Source organism: Arvicola amphibius, chromosome 1 (genome assembly GCF_903992535.2).
Source record: "Arvicola amphibius chromosome 1, mArvAmp1.2, whole genome shotgun sequence".
In the NCBI taxonomy this organism is placed as follows: Eukaryota; Metazoa; Chordata; class Mammalia; order Rodentia; family Cricetidae; genus Arvicola; species Arvicola amphibius.
Window position 1 is genome coordinate 175,109,099 of NC_052047.1, and position 27,740 is coordinate 175,136,838.

Below are 27,740 nucleotides of genomic sequence, written 5' to 3' on the forward strand. Positions count from 1 at the left end.
ATGGATGGATCTAAATTGAGGTCTTTAATCTATTTGGATTTGAGTTTTGTGCATGGGGATAGATATGGATCTATTTGCAATCTTCTGCATGTTGATATCCAGTTATGCCAGCACCATTTCTTGAAGATGCTTTTCTTCCCCAATTTTAGCTTTTTTGTCAAAAATCAGGTATTCATAGGTGTGTGGATTAATATGTGGGTCTTTGACTTGGTTCTATTGTTTAATGTGTCTGTTTTATGCCAATACCAGGCTGTTTTCATTACTGTAGCTGTATAATAGATCTTGATGTCAGGGATGGTGATGCCTCCAGAAGTTCCTTTATTGTATGCAACTGTTTTGGCTATCCTTGCTTGTTTGTTTTTCCATATGAAGTTGAGTATTGTTGTTTTAAGGTCTGTGAAGAATTGTGTTGGGATTTTGATGGGGACTGCATTGAATCTATAGATTGCCATGTTTATTATGCTGATCCTACCTATCCAAGAGCATCGGAGATCTTTCCATTTCTGGTATCTTCTTCAATTTCTTTCTTCAAAGACTTAAAGTTCTTATCGAACAGGTCTTTCACTTCTTTGGTTAGTGTTAACCCAAGATACTTTATATTATTTGTGGCTATTATGAAGAGTGGTGCTTCTCTAATTTCTTTCTCAGCTTCTTTATCATTTGTATACAGAAAGGCTACTGACTTTTTTGAGTTGATCTTTTATTCTGCCACATTACTGAAGGTATTTATCACTGTAAGAGTTCTCTGGTAGAGTTTTTGGGGTCACTTATTTATACTATCATATCATCTTCAAATAGCTGGTTTAACCTCGTCCTTTCCAATTGAATCCTTTTGATCTCCTTTTGTTATCTTATTGCTCTAGCCAGAACTTCAATAACTATGTTGAATAACGGTGGAGAGAGTGGACAGCCTTGTCTTGTTCCTGATTTTAGTGGAATTGCTTTGAGTTTCTCTCCATTTAATTTGATGTTGGCAGTCAGCTTACTGTATATTGCTTTTATCATGTTATGTATGTTCCTTATATCCCTGATCTCTCTAAGGCCTTTTATCATGAAGGAATGTTGGATTTTGTCAAATGCTTTTTCAGCATCTAATGAGATGATCATATGGGTTTTTCCTTTCAGTTTATATGATGGATTACATTGATAGATTTTTGTGTGTTGAACCATCCCTGCATCTCTGGGATGAAGCCAACTTGATCACAGTGAATGATATTTTTAATGTGTTCTTAGACTCAGTTTGCCAGTATTTTATTGAGTATTTTTGCATCAATGCAGATAAAGAAATATACAGCTTTATATTTCTTTGTGGGAGAGTCTTCTGTTTGTGTTGATTTCATTCGTTAATAAAGAAACTGCCTTGGCTCATTTGATTGGCCAGCCCTTAGGTGGGCGGAGTAGACAGAACAGAATGCTGGGAAGGGAAGTTAATAAAATGCCATGCCTCTCCTCTCTGAGCCAGACACGATGAAGCTCCAGCCCAAGATGGACGTACGCTAGAATCTTCCCGGTAAGGCACCACTTCGTGGTGCTGCACAGATTATTAGATATGGGTTAGTCAAGATGTGAGTAAGAGGCTGAAACTAATGGGCCAGGCAGTGTTTAAATGAATATAGTTTGTGTGTTGTTATTTCGGGGCATAAGCTAGTCAGGCGGCCGGGAGCCAGGCGGGATGAAAAATAGGCCTGCCAGCAGCTCCACACTACAGAAAAGCTGTAAGCCTAGGAGAATGAGAGCAGGCTGTCAGCAACTTTCTCAACAGCTTAAGGATTAACAGTGGGTTATTCTGCTTTACAACTCATAGCTCTATTTGCAAGGCTGAAGTAGCCCTCTGCAAACTTAGGGTTGCTCTGCAAACTGAGGATCAGCCTTTAGGTAACCCCTGACCACTCATGATCAGAAATTAATGTGAGCTGAGTTAACTTTTAAATGATGGAGTGTACATGACTTTTGACTTTTTGGTTTTATATTGTTCCATACCCTTCCCTGCTATGCAAAACTGACAGTGTCAGGAAATGTGCAGAGCCTTGGTAAACACTATCAAGAAATGCCAGGGAAAACAATGGACTAAGTACAAACACTAATTTAATTGAAAAACTCTGTTAATGGAAATTAAAAGAAAGGTAATTTGTATCTGAGTTTTACCTTGAGTTGTAAAAATTCTTTTGTTATTGCCTAATGCTTGTTACGAAAACCGGCCTTTGCCACTATAATGATTGTCCTGTCTCTTTAAGAGACAAGCCACACCCACTTCCTCCCCCATCCACTGAGGCCGGCAGGTCTTTCTTTTTGCTTGCAGCCTTAGTCTCTCTCTCTCTTTTGCGGCTCCCTCTTGGAGAGGCAGCTTCCATCTCTCCTCTCTCCCCATCTCTATCTCTATCTCTCTCCCTCTTCCTGTCTGTTCTTCTCCCCTTCTCCCTTCCCTTCCATAACCACTAAATAAACATCCAACCTCACTCTGCATGGCGTGCCTCCATCTGTCTCTTGCTCACGGCCAGCCGCTGGGGACACCGGCCGCCAGGTACCAGCCACCTTTGGAGATCTGCCACATGGTCTTGTGCACCATCCCTGTCTGGGACTGGCTGCTCTTGGGACCAGGACCCGCTGCCCCCTGCCTGCCACCACATGGTACACTGCCTGCCACAGCCAGGGATTCTGCAGCAATTTTTAATAATCCATTACAGTCACAGCCTTACTAATCCATCTCTGGCTGTACTCTCAGCTAGCTGATAAACTTCTTGTGCCCCCATGGAAATTTTTTTTTTAATTTTTTTTCCTGGAATAAAGTTTGCTTCTAGTTTATTAGACTTTGGTGGTCTGTCCCCATCTATATGCAACCCCAGTGGACCCAACAGAACTCTTTGAGGAGTATAAGTATTAACTCTTCTTTGAAGTTCTGGTAGAATTATGCACAGAAACCATCTGGCCATGGGCTATTTTTGGTTGGGAGGCTTTTGATGACTGCTTCAATTTCCTTGCAGGTTATAGGTCTATTTAAATTGTTCACCTGGTCTTGATTTTATTTTGCATGTGGTACCTGTCTAGAAAATTGTTCATTTCGTTTCCAATTTTGTGGCATACAGGTTTTTGTACTATAACCTAATGATTCTCTGGATTTCCTTGGTGTCTGCTTTTATGTTCCCCTTTCCATTTCTGATTTTGTTAACTTGGATGTTTTCCCTCTGCCTTTTGATTAGTTTTATAAGGGCTTGTCTGTCTTGCTGATTTTCTCAAAGAACCAACTCTGTTTCATTCATTCGTTGTATTGTTTTGTTTCTATTTTATTGATTTCAACCCTCAATTGATTATTTCCTGTTGTCTACTCCTCCTGGGTGAGTCTGCTTCTTTTTGTTCTAGAGCTTTCAGGTGTACTGTTAAGTTGCTAGTGTGATATTTCTCCACTTTCTTTATGTAGGCATTCAATGCTATGAACTTTTCTCTTAGCTCTGATTTCATAGTGTCCAATAGGTTTGGGTACTTTGTGCCTTCATTTTCGTTGAATTTTAAGAAGTCTTTAATTTCTTTTTTATTTTTTCCCTGCCTTAGGAGTGGTTCAATTAAGCACTGTTCAATTTCCATGAGTTTCTAGGCTTTCTGCAATTAGTGTTCTTAAATTCTAACTTTAAACCATGGTGATCTGATAAAATACCACAGGTTATTCCATTTTTTTTTAATTTGTTGAGGTTGCTTTGTTACCAAGTGTGTGGTCAATTTTAGAGAAGGTTCCATGAAGTGCTGAGAAGAAGGTATATTTTGTGTTTGGATGGAATCTCTATAGATGTCTGTTAAGTCCATTTCATTCATGACATCTGTTAGTTCTCTGATCTCTCTGCTAAGTTTCTGTCTGATTGACCTGTCCATTGGCGATAGTGGAGTGTTGAAGTCTCCTATTATTAGTGCGTGGGGTTTGATGTGCAATTTAAGCTTTATTGATGTTTCTTTTACATATGTGGGTGCTCTTATATTTGGGGCATAGATGTTCAGGATTGAGACTTCATCTTTATAGATTTTTCCTGTGTGAAGTGTCCTTCTGTATCTCTTCTGCTTGATTTTAGTTTGAAGTCTATTATGGTAGATATTTATTTTTGTGGGTTTATTTTATTTATTCATTTATTGCCACCAAATGCTTGTCCTTTAAGAAAGAATGTATAAAATACACGATAAGATGTTTTGTTAGAAGCATCATGGAGATAGTTTGCTTCCAGAAAATGGCTGCAAGTTGGAAAAAAAGAAGGGTAGAAATATGCCAGTTGTCCTGGTCATGAGTTTTGTCTTGAGTCCATCTGAAGTCCTGGTCATGATTTCTGCTGTGTGCAGTTGAGTGTCCTGCACTTTTAGGATAGCTGAGACCTGGCTCTTCCCTAAGTTCTCCTGATCTTTTCTTTGGCACATCATCCTCTCCTTTATTCTTACTGAGCATTTAATCTGCTGCTGGGTTAGCTCAGAAAGACTTGGCTAGCCCAGAAGGGAGGATAAAGTATCAGATGGTTGAGGAGTGCGAGAAGAAGCCTGGAACTGAGGCAGAATTTGAGAGATACCCTCAGGGATTAATGAGCTTTTAAATTATGTCTCAGGTGGTTGAAAACAGGACAAGATGCAAGAGCAGACTCTCATTGCTAAAAAGGATTCTAGATTTCATCAAACTAAGATCCCCTCTTTACCTTCAGCTGTACACCTTCAGGACTTCAAACTCAAACATAGGTGAAAACAAATAACTGATGGAGAAATCTGTAGTGATGAGCTGCCGGCTGCGTTCCTGCCGTCCTGCTCTCGGCCACTGGCTAGCTTAAAACCCGAAATAACAACACACAAATTGTATTCTTTTAAACACTGCCTGGCCCATTATTTTCAGCCTCTTACTCACATCTTGACTAACCCATATCTAATAATCTATGTAACACCATGAGTGGTGTCTTACCGGGAAATATTCAGCATGTCTGACCTGGCGGCTGGCTTCATCGCATCTCTTTCCCTGAGGAGAGGCACGGCGGTCTGACTAATTTAGGAGAGGTGTGGCATCTGACTGAGCCATCTACCTCACTTCCTTCTTCCTGTTCTGTCTACTCCACCCACCTAAGGGCTGGCCAAGGCAGTTTGTTTATTAGCCAATGAGAATCCTCCATCAGAAATCTATCTACAGAAATCCCTGACATAGAAATTCCCATCTCCAGGGAAGGAATGAGATTGACACCTTAAGGTTGGTTAAAGTTAGGAACACAGTGGTGGTTAAGGAAGTGGTCGGGTTCTCAGGAGTGCCAAGGTAGCTTAACACTGCACTCTATTCAATAAACAAAAAGCCAAGAGACAAGGAATCATGTGACAGTTTCATTTGAGACTTTCCAGCATCCTGTGCCTGCTCCATCACTACAAATGGTAAGGTTCCCTTCTCCAAGTTAGCTTTCATTCACATACACCTCTGGCTGCTTCCCATAGCGAAAAATGTGAGCATGCCACTCAGAAGTGGTCTTCTCGCACTGTTCAGATTTTTGGTATTTTTTTTTCCTTTTTAGACCACTTGTAAGTAGTCCTCTCACCACCACCACTGCCACTGCCACCACTACTGTCCAGACTTCTCAGAGTGGTCCTAGCCCTGATATCTGAGCCAACAGACCTGGAATGAGCCTGGCTTTATTATCAACGCACATGCTATTCTGGAGATGTCTGGGTAGTTGCCCTTGGGTTTTTGCCATTCTTACGTTTTCAGCCATGGGAAACAAATCTTCAAAAACTATCCATCCAACCTTGCCCCTGGTATGTCTTTTACAGACCCTAAACCCTCTGTCTTGCTTACAGATTCCTAACCTTACCCGCCTTTACACTAACAAATGACCTATGTACCCCTTAAATAACAGTCTAAAGTGGTAGTTTTTCAATTTTTACCAGCAAATAGTATTGCTGGTGTCCCACTGGTGCCACTTCTCTTTTTCCTGGGCAGCCCCATACCCACCTGCCTGTAAATGCTCTTTTTCTTGCTCTTATTCCTTTTATTGTATCCCTACCACCACTACTATTGGTCCAGCACAGAAACCCTCAAATTAGTCAGATCCATGAGTTAGCTGTTTCCATTTCTGGCCCTCATTCCCTAGAGCAGCTGGTGGCGTGGTAGTTCATCAACAGCTCACGGTGCTGAGTAATTTTCCTCTCATGTATGAAAGAATGTGTGAATGGTGTGGCCGCAGAGATGTAATTCTGTTTTAAATGTTTATTCTATACGGCCTCTATGCCTCTCTTGTTATTTATATCTGTTTAAAATTCCCACAGCTCTAAAAATGTGGTTTCTCCATACAACATGTGACCACCACCATTTTGACTAAGGGCAACTCAGGTGACTAAGGCCTATCATCTTTACTGAAATATTCCTTGCCTAGTCTCCCAGTTTACTTACATTTTTGTCTCTGAATGCCTCTTACTGACTCTGTTTCATGTGTGTTTTGCTCAATGGCATGCTTTTGGAAGGGTCCACTAAAAGCATCCACTTTGCTCAACTCCTGTTTAATGTGTGTGTGTGTGTGTGTGTGTGTGTATGCATGTATATGCATGTGACTTGAGTTAAAATGTTAACTATAAGTTAGCTTTAACTCTGTGTATATATGTGTATAAAACTTAAATACAACTGGCTGTAAATGCACATATGTTTACTGTAAAATGTTATAATTGTCTGTCCATTGTGTCTCATTCCAGACCAAGAAAGCAATAAGTCTCATATTTTAAATTGGTATATACTTTTAAGTCTCTTACAAAAATACTGTATATTTAGTCCAACCCTGCTTTAAAATATATTAAGCTGTTCTCCACTGTTGTCAGTTCTACCATTAAGCTCCTATTGCAGCTTTTTTCTTCTTTGTCTTTCACAAATATGTATCTTACCTATTTTTTTTTGGGGGGGGGGGTTTCGAGACAGGGTTTCCCTGCAGTTTGTAGAGCCTGTCCTGGAGCTAGCTCTTGTAGACCAGGCTGGTCTCGAACTCACAGAGATCCGTGTATCTTACCTATTAAGTTGAGAGCCAGTACTGTCAAGCTTGGACCCAGCTCTCCATGTAGATTCTATCTTGTAGTTATAACTTATCTATACCTGATAAACAGTCCTCAACTGCTCAAAGATTTGGGGAATATGACATTTAAATGTTTAATTATTAAAAGACTTTTCACAACAGAGAGACAGTTTGGCTCCTAGCACCAGCACTGTGCTCCAAAGAAGACAGAAGACAGGTGGGCACAGAACAATGTCCATCTACAATTTACTTCATCAACTGCCAAGCACTGACCACTGAGAAAAACTGTCTTTCATCTAATCTGAAGATCTCCAGATGTGGACAAAGAATCAAATGGAATTGACTTGCCTAGCTGCTCAGGTCAAGATAGGCTTGTCTTCCTATAGATTTTCTAACCCACAAGATCTTCTGACGCCTGGCAGGCACTGAGCTAAACAGCAAAAGGAAAAGCCAATACGACCCTGAATGACTATGGAGGACCCTGAGGGGAGGCTCTAGGTAGACAACCGAGCAAGTTCTCTTAAGTAAGTTATTTTAATCAATAACTCAGGTAAAATTTTATCCTTCTCAAAGATCTCTGTATTATCAGGCCAAGCAGTTTTCTTTATTAATTAACCAATGAAAGCAACAGATAGATAGAAGACCCACCTACATCAGATCTCTGATGTAGTTTAACAGCTGAGAGGTTTTGTCGTTTAAAAGGACAGTCTCACCAAACAAATTTCAGTAAGATACAAATACAAGTTATTAAAATGTGTACCTGCAAGTTACAAAGGGAAGATGACTACTACATACTATCAGATCTGTCTCTCATGCTGCCTTCCATGGTCTTAAAGATACTTTAAGATACTTTGTGCAAAAATATCTGTCACAGTCATTCTATTATAAATATGCTGTTTCTACAACGTATATGTCTAAAATTTATGTTTTCACAATCCCAAAGAATTCTTGTGAGTTTCAGGGTGCTGAATTGAAGTATCTACCTTAAACAGGTCAGATATACCCGTCTCAATTCCCTGGTCCTAAAATTTTTTCTTCTTAAACTTAACTTTGTCCTCTGGTCTGCCAACAACTTGCCAGGTCCAAGAGACACCAGACAGTTCCACACCCCAAACCCTGGACAGGAGTTAAGTGACTGACTACCCGAGGATGCGACCAGCACCTAGCTTTCTCAGGCCTGCTCCCCCAAAGACGATGCCCACAAATATGTAGAAAGAAGTCTTGAGAATCCACCGTCTCATTTCCCTTAACCTGCAATGCCTAACTTTCTGCCTTTTTTTTTTTTTATTATAAGAACAAGATGGAAATGGTATTATTTTGCTGACCTTCCCTGTCACCTGGGTACCCTGTTTGGGGGCCAGCCATGATAATCTAAGTCTGGCCAGGTCACCCAAAGGAAGTTCTTTACTCCCAACTTCATCACCTGGGACTCTGGCCATTGATAAATTTAAATAAGAGGCCTGAGTCTTAGTAGTTTACCCTGAAGCAATACCCAGTAGCAGGAAAGAACCACAAACTGAGATTACCTGACCCCACCCAAAAGCAGACTATTCAAAGGAAATGCCTGGCATTCCAACGGTTGTAGATAGGATCACCTGCCAGCACACATTCACCAGATGTCAGCCAATCAGAGGTCCTGAATCTCAGAAACCCCTCACCCCCACCTTAACTACTGTAAAAACCCAGTTCTAATTGGGCTCGAGGCTCTCCAGTTATTCCAATACCTTTGATATGTTGAGAGACCGAGTTTGCAAACTTGATTAAAATAAAGGCTCTTTCCTTTTACATATGGGACTCGGTCTCCTTTGTTGGCTTTTGTGGGGATCCTGTGGATTTGGGCATAACACCCTGTCCCTATAAAAGACAAGCTCTGCCCACTCCCAACCCCTTTTCCTCTGAGGCAAGTAGAGTCCCTCCACTGCCTCCTCTCCAGCCTACTCTCTCTCCCAGACCTTCTTCTGAAAAGGTAACTTCTTCCCGCTCCTCCCCTTTCCCTCTTCTCTCCTACTCCCCTTTTCCCCCTTCCCCCTTCTCTTTCCCCTTCATAACTCACTAAATAAACCCTATACCCAAACCCTCTCTCTGCATGGTGTATCTGTCTCTCACCCGCCTAGGCCTCTGGGGACCAGCTGAGGCCTTGGGTGACCCAGTGCTGCCTCATCGAGGCCTCAGGTGACCTGCTGCAGCCGCTGGTGCAACCGCTGCCCCTCATGGGACCAGCGTTCTCTCCCACCACATCTTTATAAACAATAACAGGCATGATGTATATGCTCTCTGAATCTCTGAGGGGAACAGGCAGGAGAGTAAATTACTTGAAGAAATGAGAATGACACCTGAGTTCTGATTGACTTTGTCAACCTGGAGCCTAATTCCAGGCAGTTCATTGTCAGCATATTTAAAACACAGTACGAGTTGGGAAATGGTTTCTAGGCAACAATCATTATAATTCCCAGCGCACAATAAAGCTTAAGGTGTGACTACATGGAAACTGCTTTATAAAGTACATGAGGCCATGAGGGTGGGTTCTACAGCCAAAAGGTCTAGGATCTAGTTCTTCTGACATCTCCCATGTCAAGCAGCCATTTTTAGATTTCTGGTTCTCTGGTATTATAATTCTGACCCTCGCTGTAGATTTTTCTCTCCTTAAATTCCTTTACCCATACTTCCTCCAAGACATTCAGTCCCAGTCGAGTTCCCAAACCGGAAGTTCAAGGCTCCTGAAGCATCCTCTTCCTTCAACAGGAAGCTGCTGAGGCTAAAAGCTGACTTTTCTTGACACGATAATTTTCTACATCATATCACAAACACATGTGTAGTTACCCTTCCTCAACAACTCTTTATTTCCTTCTCTGGGGAACCTACACTCAAGTCAGATAGATTTCTGAGTGGCAAATCTGTCTTAGCCAGAACACTAGAAGAGAAGAGGGCAGCCACCATTTCATGACCAGAATGTAAAGCCTACATTATATTTTTTTTAATTCTTTGAAGTTGAATCCAGTACCTTTGAAAACCTCAACATTTTCCCAGAGTTCTGGATTTTGATAGCTACTTAAATGTTCAATATGTTTAATGGAGAGCAGAAAGAGTTTGCTGTTAATTCAGAGATGTTTAATCCATGACATTCCAGAGTGAGCAGCCTGTCTGCAACAGACATGAGCAGAAGCTCAGGAAGAAAGAGGCCTGAGTGAGGTCAGAGGCGCATGGCTGATGTGAGCTCAGAGAAGGGCAAGTCTGCTCCTCTCTGCAGCCACACCCCATTTCCATCAGCTAGGGTGCAAGCTCCGCCGACATAGCCTCACACGCTCTTGTCTTGTTTCTCTGTTTTGCTTTGCAAAGAGTTGGATCATTGTTCTATTTGAAGGTAGCAGAAATTGTTATGAGCTTTAGACTGGATCTAGACAAATCTTCTCTGAGGATCCCCAGTGGGTTGATAATCTACAGTCTTTAGCTCTGAAGTCCCCAGAGCCTCCACAGAAGCCAGGTTTGATCAGGTGGTGCCCACATCTGTCCACTCCTGCCTACTCCTTGCTGTTTTGTTTTTAATTCCCAGTAATCTTTAAAAAGAAAAAGAAACTAGATTCATAGAAAGCTTTTTTTCAGGGTAAAAATACTATTAGTACACAAAAGAAATCTTTGAAAACTAAAATGAGTACAAGGAAAAAAAATCTATACTACCCTCTGTCATCAAGCACAATTAAAATACACTCTTATGAAATTTTTCAAAAATCAAAGATCAATAAGATACTTAGCTTCTTTTTATTTGTTTAGTGCTGCATTAAAATTTCTCTTGTTGCAGTGTCAGATTTTAGTGACATGAATATCATAATGATGTCGCTGTTAAGTCCAAAGGAACAAACTGTGCTGTTGAAAAGGAGCAGGACCACTGCAGAGGGGAGTGAGCTGTGATCTGGAGAAGCCAGGGAACTAGCAGGGTGGAAGGGGTGAGAAGGGCCAGGGTGCTTGAGGCTTTGATAGTTAACAGCAGGGACCAGAGGAGCCTGGAGGTTGATATTTGCTTTGATGTATAACCACAGCTATATGGCAACAGAGTCAGATGTTCATTTTCCAGAGGCAAGGGGAGATAATGAAAGTGGCTCCTTTTGGCAACAGAAAACCCTGTTCAGAGGTTTCAGTGGAATGCTGCCTGTGAGCTTTTATCTCTCAGCCAGCAATAGTCTAGCTGCAGCTAAGTCAAGGCTGTCATCTTGGACCAGGTCAGTGAGCCTGCCCTGTCAGGGTGCTTGGGGATTTTCCCTTTGGACCTGACAGTTGTCGTATGTGAACATACCACGGTTTGTCTCTTTCCATTTGCTTTGCCCATCTTTCCCCTTTTTCCATCCACCTCCTGTCTTCTTTTCTCCTTTTTTCTTCTTCGTTTATTTCTTACTTCTTTTCTCCTTTTCCAGCCCATATTTATTTTGTAGCTGATTCAATTTTTGCATTATTTAATTACTAAAAATACTCAGCTTCAGAGTAGCTGGGATAACAGACCTACCTGCTCCATCTGACCCTGTTCTCTACTCTCCATTCAGTTTTTCTCCATTCAGTGAAAAACTCACTCAGCGACTCTTCTGTTCCTTATGCCATTAAATAATGTGAGCATTTAGTGATCCCTATTCTTTTACATTTTAGCTATTATATATTGATTTCCTAACACATAGCTTTTCCCAACATACACATATGTACATATATGCATAGATGCACACACATGCATGCACTCACACAAGCACATACACATGTACACACATACTGGATAACTCCAAGATTAATGTTTGCTTGAATAACTGGAAACTGTTTTCTAGTCATGTTGAGACAACAAAAAACCAGTACAAGCTGGTCATGATGGTGCATGCCTGTGATCCCAGATCGCCAGGTATTAAGGAAGAAGGATCGTGAGTTCAAAATTTAACTTGCATTACATAGGGAGTTCCTAAAAAAACAGGACCATGTCACATTAAACACAAGCCACACACACACACACGCATACGCACACACACACACACACACACACAGAGAGAGAGAGAGAGAGAGAGAGAGAGAGAGAGAGACGCACACACACAACCTTTGACTGAATATTTGATCTACACATTCCTAAGATTCCACTTTCATGCTAAAAGCCCCTACCCTGTATCACCACAAGGTCTGTATCACAAATCCTTCAGACAGAGTCTTGTGAAAGTCCCTCATTTGCTACATCCTTGACATCACTGAGGTTTTAGAAAACGTGTCACTGCACAGTTTTAAGTAAAACTAAAATATTGTTCATACAATGGCCATTTCCTTGATTATTATGTGTTGTTAGATTTTAAACTTCTTATTCACGTTATAATTTTCTTAACCAGTACAACTTTTTGACTATAAAAATGATTCCTGTCACGTTTGTTATGATGACTTATTTTCTGATTACAGTTTTCCCTTTCATGTCGCTACCTCATCTAATCTCAGTCACTTATTTAAAAGTCTATTTCAAACTTAGGTACATTGGTGTCAGGTCCAAAGGAAGCTCCAGTTCCCTAAGATTCAAGAGGAAGATCATCTATCAAGAAATGAGCTTAACCTAGCTTGTAGGAGGATTTCTGGTAGCTAGAAATTCCTCAGGAACTTGTGAAACCAGCATATATATATATATATATATATATATATATATATATATATATATATATATATTTCAGAGTCCATGTGCTCATTCTAGCCCTTCTCACCTCCTCCTCTTCTCTCGCCCCTTCCATATGACAGGCTTCCCTCCTGACAGATACTGATCCTTCTTAACCTGGCTGTTGACATTTTTTTCTGCTCTTCTAACCTCACAATCCTCAGCTTTTTGTCTGTCTGTCTGTCATCCTGTCCTATCTCTATCTCTTGTTATCTATGTTCTCTCTCTTATTCCTTCACTCACAATTGCTTCCTTTACTAGGTTGTATCTTGATATTTCCACTATTATTTCCTGATCTCCCACTTCCCTAGTGCTGGCCATGGGCAGTCTTTTCCCTTCTGTCTCTGCTCTAGATTCTTCCATATGTCTCTAGCTGTGCTTTCTCTCTCTTTTGCTCTCCCTGTCTTTCTCCTCTTTCACATCTACAATAAAAACTTAACCATACCAATGAGCTGTCATGACATCAGTTACCCCTTGCATGTCACCAGGGACTAAGTACTCAACATGTGAATTTTCCAGAGAGGAGATGGGCATAATTCATTCCATAAGAGTTCTCTGTGTTGTCTTGCTTTCCTGGTAGATTATGAGGTCTGGGATGTCAGAGACATTGTGCGCTCATGCACTCCAAGTGCCTAGAATGCAATTGCAAAGTGCCTAGCACATTTTACTCAATAAACATTTATCGATTATATGAATGAATGGTGAATGAATGAATGAAACAAATTCTCTTAGTGTTCTATCAGGAACAGAGGTCAACTGCTCCATCTTAAATTTATTTTTAAGTTTATTTTCTGCTTAGGGCTGTAGAGAAGTCACTTCATTGTGTCAAGTTCTCAGTCAAAGACAGCTCGTGTGAAATCACAAATTTTACTGTTAAGGGAATTCGTTAGCGGACTGGAGCAATGGCTCAGTGGTTAAGAGTGATTCTTGCTATTACAGATGACCAGCATTCTGATCCTAGCACCAAGTGCAATGCTGGCTCCAGGGGAACCAATGCCCTTTTCTGGGCTCACTGGCACCCACACAGACACAAGTGTACCCAGAAACACACACAATTTTTTTAATTTTTGAAAAAGAAGACCCTTAGTCCTTTCATCTTTTCTATCAGAATGCCATGGAGTGGGTAATGCATAATGAAGAGAAGTGTGCTTCCCCACAGTTAAGAAGGCCAGGATGTAGGAGATGAGGGAGTGTCAAGTGCTTTCCTGGTGAGCAATCTCAAGGTGGAAAAGCAAAGAGGATGAAAGAGCCAGAAAGAAGCAACTGCTCTCCTAGGGAGACCTGCTCCCATGGTAACAGTATTGGTCCATTCATGATGGGTCATTGGCTCCTATGACTCAGCATCCTACCACCCACCAGGTGCCCCATTCACTACATTGGCACATGGGGATCAAGTTTCTCACAGGAACTTCAGGGGATACATTTGAACCACAGAAAAAGACATAATGTTGGAATTATTTCTGTGTTAGTTAAATTTATGAGGTTATAACAGAATCCTTGAGGCAACTGACCAAAAAAGAGAAAAGGTTTATCTTGGCTTGCAGTGTTAGAGGTTTCAGTACTTGGTCATTTGGGCCTACAGCGAACACATCACAATGGAGAGAACAGGGCAAAGGAAGCTCCTGTCACATGGTGACCAGGACCTAAGGAATGAGACAGGAAGAGGCTAAATCCCTTTCTGAGGCATGCCATCAATGACCAATTACTTTCATTGGACCCATTAGTACCATCAGCTGTCAACCAAGACTTTGGGACATGGACCTTTGGGAAAGACATTTAATCAAACTGAAGTACGTTCTGAGGAAGGAAACAGATGCCAAGCTGGTTCACTGCTATGTTAACTGCTGAAGTTAATGTGGAAAATCACTTTAAACATTTTGATTTGTCAGCAAGGACAGAGGAAATGAAGCAGGTGAGAATCTACTTTTAGTAGTGGGTCTTGATGTGACCTAGAAAACACATCAGGAAATTGTGTTTCCTAAAGGTCCAAAGGTCCTTTAGGTCTGTATATTATGTAATTCTTCTGTTTTCAAGAGTAGTATATGGGCCAGAGTTTCTCAAAGGATTTATAATATGGGATGTATTAGATGGTCCTGCATAATCAGAGGTCGTATAGTCCCAGAGTATTCTTCTGTAGAGAGCCCAGAAAGCCAGTGGCTGCTCAGGCCAAGTTGCTGAATGCCTGAGAAAACGAGGGACCAATGATGACACCTCATTCAAGGACTGAGGCCTGGAAGGCACTTGGATCATTCTTGGTGGAAGTCAGTGTTCAAAGTTTCAAAAACAAGAGTCTTCATGTGAGTCTTCATGGAGTGTTGTTGGGAGAGGGCAGCATTACAAACATTCAAGTGGTCAAGTATGGTTCATCATGGGGGCTCATGCCAGCTTCCCTCCTTCTGCTATGCTACTGACATTTAGGTTAGGCCTTCCCCATCTTGTTTGCTTTCTCATTTGCCAGTGTCTCTGGAAACAGTTCCACAGACAGAGGCAGACCTGTGCTTTACCAAGACTAGCAGATGGCCAAGATTGACGAACACAAGCACAAGGAAAAGGCAAGGCCAGCACATTTCTCTTTCATCACAGATGAGAGCTGCGGAACACCTGGGCATGCACACACTGCCCCAGAAGGCGGCTCCCGAGGGAGCCAGGGATGCATAGAGTGCCCTCAAAATGATTTGCCTCCATATTGTTAGTGATCATGACAGATCATGGAATGTCACACCATTTTAGTCTCTGGAAAAGCAAATATTCAAAGTTTGCCCCTTTTGGATATTGGTTAGTGATTTTGGTTACTAATTACATTAGTTGCTAGATGCCAGGCATGATTCTAGAACATTTCATTCATTCACCCACTTCATCCTCCCATCACCATGGTGATCTGGTGCAGTATTGTTTCTAGTTCACAACAGGAGAAACTAAATCAGAGGCAGGGGGTCACTTCCCTCAGGGAGCCACAGCCTAGAAATGCAGGTAGGTGGCTATCAGAATGTGTGTCCATTCATTCAACATCTGCATTTCAAGTCCCTGCCAGGCCACAGAGTGTGCGCTTATCCTTGAAGGAAAGGAGCTTAGTGAATGAAGCAGAGAAAAATCCTTGCTCCTGGGGAATAGAAACTGCTCCCTACAGTGGCCTGTGGGTCATAGGGGTGAGGAGAGTGAGGAGGGACTATTGAGGCAATAATGAGGCCGGATGCTGTGGTTTCCTTCTCCAGGTTGATTACCCTCTCTGTTGCAAATCTAAGACATCAATACTTTCTGACTCACAGCACGAAGCTGGTCCCTGAAAGGCTTGACTCTTTTTCTTTCTCTCCTTTTTTCTTTCTTTCTTTCTTTCTTTCTTTCTTTCTTTCTTTCTTTCTTTCTTTCTTTTCTTTCTTTTTTTTCTCTCTTTCAACTCATTTGTCCATTAAAAGTCCATTAAAAGTGTCCATTAAAAGTAAATTTACTTTCTGGTTTCGATTTCTCTTCTGTGGGGTCAGCTGCAGAGAAACAGGAAAGGAAAGCAGCTGCTGGTGATATATATGGGTCTGTAGCACTTCCTTAGGAGTCAGAGGAAGAGATTGTCTGCAGCTGCCTGCAGCCGCTCTGAGCCCTTCAACACAGCTGAGAGGCACAGCAACCATGAGGTATGCCCTCCCTTTCTCTGCTGGTGAGGAGAATGCAGTCAGCCTTGATGACAGAGGCAAATCCTAAGCAGCCAAGGTCCCAAGAGAGGCCTGTCTTGTTTTTACCTTTCACACCTCTGTCTCTACAGCTGTCAATCTGTCCTAGAGATGCCCTGTGGCTTCCTCCAGGTCTGCTTATCTGGCAGCTGAGAGCTGACATCACAGAGTTGTTTGATCTATCAGGGACTTTTAGAAAAATAGATCTGGGAGAATTGTTCTTATGAATTCTCTCTCTCTCTCTCTCTCTCTCTCTCTCTCTCTCTCTCTCTCTCTCTCTCTTCCTCTCCCTGCCACCCGGTTGCAAAATTAAATTGAGAGTATCTAATAAAAATATTATTTAACAATGTTCTTTTATGATTTCTTTACTTTTAAAAATGTACTTAGATTACTAATGCTGCTTCTCCCTCATCTGAATTTTACTTGTAATTGCTCGATTAATCTCAGAATTGCAGGAGCATTGCTAACTAAAGAGAGCACTGGAGGGAAGGAGTTTCTCCCACACACTGCCTTCAGCTCTGTCTTCTGTCTGGTAACTCTATCTCTGGCCCAACAAAAATATGTGTGGTTGCAAGGTGTAAGGCTGAAAAGCCTGAGACAGGGGCTGAGTACGGCCAGTACGATTCAGACATGATCTTTGTCACTCTATGTGGCTTTCCAGCTATCAATTGTTCAAGTCAGAAACTGCAATATTACAATACATAGCTGATTTATAAACAGCGTGGGAAAAAGTAAGTGAGAATACACAATATTCCAGAGGCATCTGTGCTGGTTTTGTTTGCTTCCTGCTTATTTCTTTTTCTGTCTGTGGCTCTAAAGTGAATCTTGAAGGATGAAAAAGAAAAAATCTTTAAGAGCCACAATGGTACTGTAAGGGGGAAAATAAGAGTTCTCTGCCACAGAAAAGGCACTAAATGCCTATAAGCTTCTCCAGCAGCCACACTTCCTATCCCTGGCAAAAACATTTATAAACCCGAGAGAATAAAATTCAAAGGGAAATTAAAATAATAATGTGAAAGTATGAGTAAACTATCAAAATGAGACATCGCCAATGTAAAAAGTAGAAATGGGGTAGGGGTATGGAGACTACATTTCATTGTGAAATAAAGGTTTGAGGTATTGCTAGCATATAGAATACAATTAATAGATGAGATATCCCAAAGTTGGTTGAATGGGTAAAAATCAAGAATGATTAAAAATAAGAGAGGGGGTGGGGGAAGGCACCAGAGCACATGTGATATAAAAGAGAAGGGGTGGGGGAGGCACCAGAGCACATGTGATATAAAAGAGAAGGGGGAGGGGGGAGGTACCAGAGCACATGTGATATAAAAGAGAAGGGGTGGGGGAGGCACCAGAGCACATGTGATATAAAAGAGAAGGGGTGGGGGAGGCACCAGAGCACATGTGATATAAAAGAGAAGGGGTGGGGGAGGCACCAGAGCACATGTGATATAAAAGAGAAGGGGTGGGGGAGGCACCAGAGCACATGTGATATAAAAGAGAAGGGGTGGGGGAGGCACCAGAACACATGTGTTATAAAAGAGAAGGGGTGGGGGAGGCACCAGAGCACATGTGATGATATAAAAGAGAAGGGGTGGGGGAGGCACCAGAGCACATGTGATATAAAAGAGAAGGGGTGGGGGAGGCACCAGAGCACATGTGATATAAAAGAGAAGGGGTGGGGGAGGCACCAGAGCACATGTGATATAAAAGAGAAGGGGTGGGGGAGGCACCAGAGCACATGTGATATAAAAGAGAAGGGGTGGGGGAGGCACCAGAGCACATGTGATATAAAAGAGAGGGGATGGGGGAGGCACCAGAGCACATGTGATATAAAGTGAAAGTGGGAACACTGCACATGGAGGCTTTGAGACAGGAATGAGGGCAATGAAACAGAGAGAAGAAGGCAGGGGAAGGGGCATCCAATGCAAAGTACAAGATGCAAAATAAAAGAACTTAAAACAAAGATAGTAACTATCTTTTAACAATAAATGGTTAGCAGAGTAATCCAACAACAGAAGAGAGTAAAAATATTTAAATAAAAGATACAAGTAATGTGATAAAATTTCAAGAAGCTAGACTAAACAAAGCACATTAAAGGTATATTAAAAATTGGACTGGGATGGAGAGACAGATTGGCAATTACAGACAAATACTGCCCTTCTAGAGGAGTAGAGTTCTGTTCCCTGATCCCATATCAGATGACTCACAACTAACTGTAGTTCCAATTCCAATGAATACAGTGCCCTCTGCTGGCCTCTGTGGATACCACACTGGCATGCTCATACCCCCACATAGACATATACACATACTTCTTAAAAATCTTGTAGTTAAAGAAAAGAAACAGATGAGTCCCACAATCCCTACTCTTTGCTTCCTGATTCCCTGGGAAGTGAGGAGGTCCAGTCACATGCTTCTGCTGTCATGGAATCCACCAATCCTTCTCTGTCAAGATGGACAGAATCCTTTTATATCACAAATCAAAATAAACCATTCTTCCTTAAATTTTTTTAAAATTTAGAATAATGGGAAATAGAAAACAATTGGCTTTTAAAAGAGAACGGAAAGAAATAAAGTGGATTTGAGTTTCTAAGATAACAGAGAATTTAAGCTCATCTCTGTGAATATCAATAGAATACAAACATGTAGTTAAGATTTTCAAATTTCAATGGTGGATAAGAAGTTAAGAGTAAAGAAGTGATGATTTTTTAATTTATTTTTTAAATTTCACCTTACATTTCAACCATAGTTCTCTGTTGCACCCCTCACCTCCCAATGGATAAGGGCTCCCAATGGGAGTCAACAGAGTCTGGTATTATTGAGTTGGGGCAAGACTAAGCCTCTCCCCTCTGCATTAAGGCTGAGCATGGCATCCCACCATAGAGAATGGGCTCCAAGAAGCTAGCTCATGCACCAGGGACTGATCCTGGTCCTACTGCCAGGGGCCCCTCAGATCGTCCAAGTTTCACCATTGTCTCCCACAATGGAGGGCCTAGTTTGGTGCCAGGGAGGCTCCACAGCTGTCAGTCTAGAGTTCTTGAGTATCCACAAGCTTGGTTCTGCTGTCTCTTTAGATTTCTCCATTATGATCCTGACCTCCCTTGTTCATATATTCCCTCCTCCCTCTCTTTGATTGGATTCCTGGAGCTTGCCCTGGTGCTTGGTTGTAGAAGTCTGGGTCTAGTTCCAACAGTTACTGGATGGAGGCTCTATGATGATAGTTGACATATTCACCAATCTGATTAGAGAGGAAGCCCAGTTTGGGCATTCTCTTGAATGGTATTAGCTGGAAGTATTAGCTGAGGTCATTTTTGTGGATTCTTGGGAATTTCTCTAGCACCAAGTTTCTCCCTTACCCCATAGTGGCTCTATCAATCTCTCTTTCATTGCTCTCCCATTCCAACCCTCTCCCCCTCGACCGTCCCATTCCCTCATGTTCTCATCTCCCATCCCCCCCCCCCCGTTACCATATTCCCTTGCCTGCAGTTTACCCAGGAATTACTCGTCTACTTCCCCTTCCCAGGGAAATCCATGTGTACCTATTAGGGTCTTTCTTGTTACCTAGCTTCTCTGGAACTGAGGATTGTACTCTGTGATCCTTTGTTTTATGTCACAAATCCACTTACGAGTGTCTACATACTTTGTTTCTCTATCTGAGTCTGGGTTACCTCACTAAGGATGTTTTTTTTTCTAGTTCCATCCACTTGTCTGTCTAGTTCCATTTCATGATGTCATAGTTTTTTGTTACACTGAAGTAATACTGCATTGTGCAAATTTTCTTTATCCATTTGTAGGAGGGAGGGGCCCACTTGTTTGTCCCAGCTTCTCAGCTAGCTTACACCTGAAATAACCACACAAAAACTGTATTAATTAACACACTGCTGGGCCATTAGCTGTAACGTCTTATTGGCTAACTCTTACATATTAATTTAACCCATCTCCATTAATCTGTGCATCACCACATGGCAGCGGCTTGCCAGAGATTCTAACCAGTGTCTGTCATAGGTGGCGGATCCATGGCTTCTCTGACTCTGCCCTTCCTCCTCCCAGCATTCAGTTCTGTTTTCCCTGTCTACCTAAGTTCTGCCCCATCAAAAGGCCAAGGTAGTTTCTTTATTCATTAACCAATCAAAGCAATACATAAACAGAAGTACCTCCTACACTCATTCATGCTTCAGTTGAGGGGTATCTAGGTTGTTTCCAGTTTCTGACTATTTTGAATATTGCTACTATGAACATTGTTGAGCAAAAGTCCTTACAGTATGATTGAGTATCCTTTGGGTATATATGCCCAGGAGTGGTATTGCCAGGTGTTGAGGTAGATTGATTCCCAATTTTGTGAAAAACTGCCATACTGATTTCCAAAGTGGCTGTGCAAGTTTGCACTCCCAGTGAAGGAGTGTTCTCCTGACTCCACATCCTCTCCAGTATAAGAAGTCCTCAGTATTTTTGATCTTAGTCATTCTGACAGGTATAAGATGGTATCTCAGAGTCATTTTGATTTGCATTTCCCTGATGATTAAGAATGAGAATTCTGTTTAGCTCTGTACCCCATTTTTGAATTGGATTATTTTCTATTTTGATATCCAGTTCTTTCTTATGTTCTTTAAATATTTTGGAGATCAGCCCTCTCTCAGGTGTAGGGCTCCTAAAGATCTTTACCCATTCTGTAGGCTGTCGTTTTGATTATTTACCATGTTCTTTGCCTTACAGAAGCTTTTCTGTTTCAGAAAGTCCCATTTATTTACTGTTGTTCTCTGTGTCAGTGATACTGGTGTATCTCTGTGTCCGTGATACTGGTAGTCTCCTGTGCCAGTGAGTTCAAGGCTACTTCCCACTTTCTCTTCTATCAGGTTCAGATTAACTGGATTTATGTAGAGGTTGTTGATCCATTTGGACATGAGTTTTGCACATGCAATAGTTATCCATCTATTTGTAATCTAATACATGTTGACATCCACTTATGCAAGCTCTATTTGTTAAAGATGCTTTCTGTTTTCCACTGTTCTACGTTGGTGTCTTTATAAAAAACAAACAAACAGGTGTTTATAGGTGTGTGGATGAATGTCAGGGTCTTTGATTCGATTCCATTGGTCCATGTATGTGTTTTTATACCAATAGAAAGTTGGTTTTGTAACTACAGCTTTATAGTAGAGTTTAAATTCAGGGATGGTGATGCCTCTAGACGATCCATTATTGTACAAGATTGTTGAAACCATTCTGGGTTTTCTGTTTTTCCATATGAAGTTGAGTATTGTTCTTTCAAGGTCTATGAAGAATTGTGGTGGGATTTTGTAAGAAGAAATTCAGTTACTATCTCTAAATAAAAAGCTCCAGGAATAACACTGGAGCTGTGCTGGGGTCCACAGTGACCCTCCAACACAAAGGCAGGAACTAGCTAACAGAAACAGTCTTTCTAGGAAACACAAATGCCATCTAGGACTGACTCACTTCCTTCTGTCAGTTTTTCTGCCTAAAATTAGCAAACTCTTGTATCATTATAAGTAATTCAGAAAAATAACAAGTAATGGAAGAAAGGAAAGGAAAGTGTATACCTTGGTTATGTTTAGATGAACACTCTTTAGAAGGAAAAGAATATTTGCTGTGATCCCACTCCTTGACAGGTGAACATGTGTGGTGTCACACATGTTCCCAAATAACTGTTTCTTTTTTTTTTTCTGTCCCACAGCACACCCATAAAGAAATCCTTGGAGAACAGGCTCCAGCAGCTAAAATGCCATTTCACCTGGAACTTGATAGCGGGAGATGAGTCCTTGGATGAGTTTGAGGACAGGGTGTTTAACAAGGATGAGTTTCAGAACAGTGAGTGTAAAGCCACGATGTGCAACATCCTGGCCTATGTCAAGCACCTCAGAGGCCAAAACGAGGCAGCACTGAAGTGTTTAGAGGATGCTGAATGTTTCATCCGGCAACAGCATCCTGACCAAGTAGAAATCAGAAGTCTGGTCACCTGGGGAAACTATGCTTGGGTTTACTATCACATGGGCCAACTCTCAAAAGCACAGGCTTACCTTGACAAGGTGAGAGGGGTCTGTGAGAAGTTTTCCAGTCCCTACAGGATCGAGAGTCCTGAGCTTGACTGTGAGGAAGGGTGGGCCCGATTAAAGTGCACCCAGAACCAAAATGAGAGAGTGAAGGTGTGTTTTGAGAAGGCTCTGGAAAAGAAGCCAGAGAACCCAGAATTCACCTCTGGATGGGCCATGGCAAGCTACCGTCTGGACTACTGGCCAGCACAGCAGGACTCTATTGGTTCCTTGAAACAAGCTATTAGATTGTCTCCTGACAACTCTTATCTTAAGGTCCTCTTGGCACTGAAGCTTGAGAGAATGCATGAAAACCAAGCATGGGAACTAGTTGAAGAAGCCGTAAGGAAAGCCCCAAGTGCGACAGATGTGCTGCTCAGTGCAGCCAAGCTTTATTACAAGACACATGATGTGGACAGAGCCATACAGCTGCTTACAAAAGCTTTAGAACGCCTGCCAAACAATGCCTATGTGCATTACCATATTGGGTGCTGCTATAGGTCAAAAGTCCTAGAAATAGCTTACACAAAGGAAGCTGAATTGAATGGGAATCAAGAGAAGTTACAGGAACTAACACAGCTGGCAATTAAGCACTTAAAGAAAGCAGATGAGACTAAGGGAATGCTGAAACGTTCCTGTAGCTACCTTGCTGGACTTTATGCCATAGCTAACCAGTATGAAAAAGCTGAATATTACTTCCAGAAAGAATTTAAGAAGGAGCTCAGTCCAGGCCTTAAACAGTTTCTCCACTTAGACTATGGCAATTTCCAGTTGTTTCAAATGAAGTGTGAAGACAAGGCCATCCATCATTTTATGGAGGGTGTGAAAATAAGGCCGGAGACGAAGTCTAAAGAAAAAATGAAAAGCAAACTTCAACAAATTGCCCAAAGGCGACTTAGAAAAAATAAATTTGATTCTGAGGCCTTGCACATCTTGGGGTTTCTTCGGGGAATTGAGTGAAGAAGGCCAGCAAGCTGTTAAGGACTCTGAGGAGAAGGCTGCTCCTTCAGCATCTTTGCATGAGGAAGGCAATGGATAGGGGTGACACGGTGCCCACAGTACTACTGGTATAATGAAACTGAACCCTTACCAAGTCCATTCAAAGTATTTAACAGCTTCATGGACTGAGCACGGACTGGCACCCTGCTCTCAAATGTTAGCATCTGAATTGCTGGATCTGAAAGATCTCCTAGAGAGGACCAGCTGTAGGCATAGATACAAGAACCTGGCAAACAGCGTAGATCTCTTTCTATTTCTTAGAAACAGTTCCCATGGTAGCAACTCTTTAATCACCCTCTTTGGTTGCTTCTCTTGGGTTTGTTTCTGGAATTATTCAAAGCAGCCAAATTCCTCACATGGGTGAGTTTTCCATCCTTGAGTTATTTTAGCAATTGCACAGCCTTGTTCTACATAGATAACAGTGCCCATCAAAAAACTCAGGAGCCAGGGGCAGTTGCTCAAGACAATAATTCCAGCACTTGGGAGCGGAGACAGGAGGATTACTATGAGTTGGAAGTTAGTCTGAGCATGACCTGAAATGGGTGGTGGAGGGTGGTGAGAATTATACATGTCAATATTTAATGATTTTGTACATTATCTTGTTAGTTTGGATTGTATATACCTATATAGCCACTATTAGCACACATTTCTAAAGCACGGAAGGTAGGGATTTTGTTTTACTGTATAATTTCAAAGCTTACAAAATAGTGCTCAATATTAGTTGAGCTCAAAATAGAAACTGAATGGTGAGTTTCAGGTCTAAAAACAAACAAGAAACAACAAAAGCTGATGGACAAAATCCTTCCTCCAATTTACCAGCCAGTCATCAATTTACAGTGTCCCATAATCGTGAGTTTATTTTCAACATTAGCTCAGATGGCAACATAATTGGAGAACTGAGAACAGAGAAAGTAAGAAGGGCCGTATCTGTGCAAACCAATAGAGTCAGACGATTACATTGTCAGACTTGAGGGAGGCACAAGGGGAGACTTCTTCCCGACTCTGCTTTCTCTATGAGTGTGGCGCTGCATGAAAATAAGGGGGGGGGGAGGAATTCTGTCTACCATCGTGACAATTGAAATAAATATTTATTTCAAACTTGAGTGGAAACTCCAGTGGAGATGAAGAGAATGTTGATTCATCCTTGATGATTATAAAGCCATGAAGAAACAGTTTATAGTCACTATTAGGAAGATGTCCCTGTCATGTGAATACTTCCCTTATTCAGCAGTGCTATAATGAACCTGCATTAGAGATGCTAGGAAGGACACTGGGTGGGAGAATAACTTGGTAACTGAGGCCTGGTGGTAGGAAGTGGCATGGGTACTAGAGGGAGAATTCTTTCTTCCATTAGAAATGTTGCATACCAAGGAATATAAAAACTTCTTTGCGCTCTGAAAAATACTCAGGAACATCACGAAACTGATGACTGGCATTTCCTCGGTAGATCTGGAATGGCCTAAACCTCAAGGTTGATGTGCAGCAGCAGAGAGGCGATTGGCCCAACATGAGGCTGACAACCACCTCTGGGGTAGAAAATGTTTCTCCATCAGCGTTAGTTTTCTTCTAAGTATATATGAACATTTTATCAGCAATTAGAATATATTAGATTAATAGGTTCTTAAAACTGGACATTCTGACAGCTGTAACAATGTTCCCTGTTATTTTAAATATTAAAGGGTTTTGTATGTGCTTAAGTCCATCAGTAGACAGCATTTGAATTTCTGGAAAAATAATAAATTTAATGAATAACACATGATAGAACATTGAGCAGTGTTCTGGCTGAATAAAAATTTTACTGTACTCTCACTGTCTTAGACTTAAGTACTAATAAGAAAGAGTGGCATTAATTATTTTGCTGCCTGAAGTGTCTGTTCTTTTTAGATTTGATGTCTGATATCTGCACAGGAACACACTTGATCTTGACTTTTATCCTTGTTTCCCCTCCTGTTGCTGGGACAAAACACAGACTAAAACAACATGAAGGTCTATATAGCTAACAAGTTACAGTCTATTGCTGAGGGAAGCCCAGACAGGAATTCAAGGCAAGAACCCAGTCAAAGACCCTGGATAGATTATAGGACATAACTGGACCACATCTTCAGGAAATGGCATTCCTCTCCCTAGGGCTATACGAGGACGTGACAATTTATGAATCAGACATGAAAACCTGTGATGCTGATATTTCTTAAGAGGGGAATGTGGGAAGGAAACCAGAAATGCCTGCACTCTTCCTCCATTTCTAGAGAAGAGTTAAGTCACAATACATTCCTAGGCCTCAGATACTTCTCTGAAGGAAAATAGCATCATTGTGTCTTATACAACCTTGAACAGGCTGGACTGTGATTAAGGCTTTCCAGTTTTTGAAATGCAAACTTGTATCTGTTAGCAAAGAAGGTGTAACAGTAAATGTGACCCTGGTAGTGCAGTTGGCACACGTGTGCCCTCCTGGCCTTGGGTCCCTTGGCTTCCCACTTCACTCCTTCAGCATCAGTCAAGAGAGATGATTTGGTCTCTCTCTTACATCTTTTCTCATATATTCACCAAGGTAACTGATAATCCCCAACAAAGCTGCCCTAAGTGCTAACAAGCAAGCCTGTAAAATGCTGGGACTCAACCTGCTGTTCATCTTGCTCCAGCCCTACATATGAACATTGCTTGACCACAAACCTGCTTATGTATGTCTCTGGTCCCTGCTTGGGTTGGCACTGTGAGTGTCAAGGATGTTCTCAGGTGTGTTTGTGTGAGTGAAGGAGCGAGAAAATGTCTGTCATCTCTAGCTTGCTTTCAAATAATGACTTCCCATGGTGAAAAGCCCCCTCTCAGCTTCTTCTTCTTGTCCTTTTTCTCTGTCAGGGTCAGAGCCAGTCGACTGAGTCATGACTGCTTTCATTCCCCCCCCATCCCTCCCCAACTCCCTGACACTTCTCCCTTGCTGTGACAAACACCTGAGAGAAATCATGAAGGAGGGAGGGTGGATATTGATTGATGGTCTCAGGTTGCTGCCGTGATTTGTTGGCTGTGTATTTTCTGGGATTGTGGCAGCAGAGGGGCATGCTGAAGGGAACACTTATGTCGTGGAGTCCAGAGAGGCAGGAGTGAGGCGAAGGATGGCCTGAGACAAGGTCGCATCCCCAAGTACGTGCATCCAGTGATTTACTACTTCATCCACAAGTTTCCACCATTTTCCAGTGAGGCCATCATGTTAGGAAACTCAGTGGTCGGAACTATGGGGACCCTCCAGACCCGTCTAAGTGGGAGGCTTTCTGGAACATTCCATATCCAAACCACATCAGTCCATGCCAGTAGACTCACACTATCTTCATCCAGTGAGAGCAGAAACCACAGGAGTGTTTCAGTCCCATTGAGACTTGTTTTAGTTAGCATCTGTCCCATGGGTACCATCAGCCTGATACCAACTGGGGAATGGGACTTCCAACTAAAGACTACATAACCTCGGCCCTCTTTTCTCACATTACCCCATCACCTATCTCAGAGAAGAGTCTTAGGCTTAGCAAGAAAATTTTTCTATGATTTACAGTGTGGCTGCCTCTTTGCTGATAATTGCACTTTTGTATGGGGTGGGGCTTCAGAGGAAACCGGACTGAGATTCTTAGATGTACCGAAGTACAGCAGATATCGGGCATTCTCATTTGTTCACCACACCTCCCTTTAGATACCTAGTGCAAGGACTTAAGATTGGAAATCAGGACGGGATTTATTAAAGGTTTGTGAAACTAAGTGCCACTTCTGCCTTTCCTCTTCAGGAACTATTGGGCCAGTTTTGCAAAGCAGAGTATGGAGCACACAAATGGAACACCAACCCAAGGCCTGCATTCCGGCCTCATCTGTTGAAAACACTAGAGCATGCCACAGTTTGCATCTCTGATTCCTAAGTTCATTCTGAACTGGATAAATTTTTTAAATAGAAATTCCAGCCCATCCTGAATCTGGAAGTTGCCAAGATACTTGTAGGCTGCTGCATGTTGCGCTCAACTATTTGCACAGATGATACTCTAATCAGGATCTCTTAGAAAGCTTCTCTGCTTCCCTTCCAGCGGCCTCTGTCTTTACATTAAATTTAATGGGCTGCAGAAATGATTCAGAAATAAGTGTTTGGTGCCCTTTCAGAGGACCCAGACTGTTTCCAGCACCCAAACAGGTGACTCAACAACTGCTTGCAATTCCACCTCCAGGGACTCTGATGCCCTTTCTGGTCTCTGGATATTATACCCATGCACTTGTGGAAACACACACATGTAATTAAAGATTAATAAAAACAACACTTTAATTCAAAATACAATTCATTTAAATAAAAAAAGAGTAAAAACTTAAGTTGTATAACCTTAAACACATGACCCCTCAGTCCCTAACTCCATCGCAACCTGGG

At 41.8% G+C, this 27,740-nt stretch overlaps 1 protein-coding gene across 1 annotated transcript; it reads left to right on the plus strand.

Annotated features, from left to right (window-relative positions):
* The first annotated feature begins 16,205 nt into the window (after positions 1 to 16,205).
* On the plus strand, positions 16,206 to 25,111 carry LOC119820033 (interferon-induced protein with tetratricopeptide repeats 2-like). Its single transcript, XM_038338278.2, is given in 3 exon segments — positions 16,206 to 16,271; positions 21,997 to 23,296; positions 23,298 to 25,111. Coding segments are annotated over 3 exon segments (1,398 nt in total). The 5' UTR covers positions 16,206 to 16,266; the 3' UTR covers positions 23,391 to 25,111.
* The last annotated feature ends 2,629 nt before the right edge of the window (positions 25,112 to 27,740 follow it).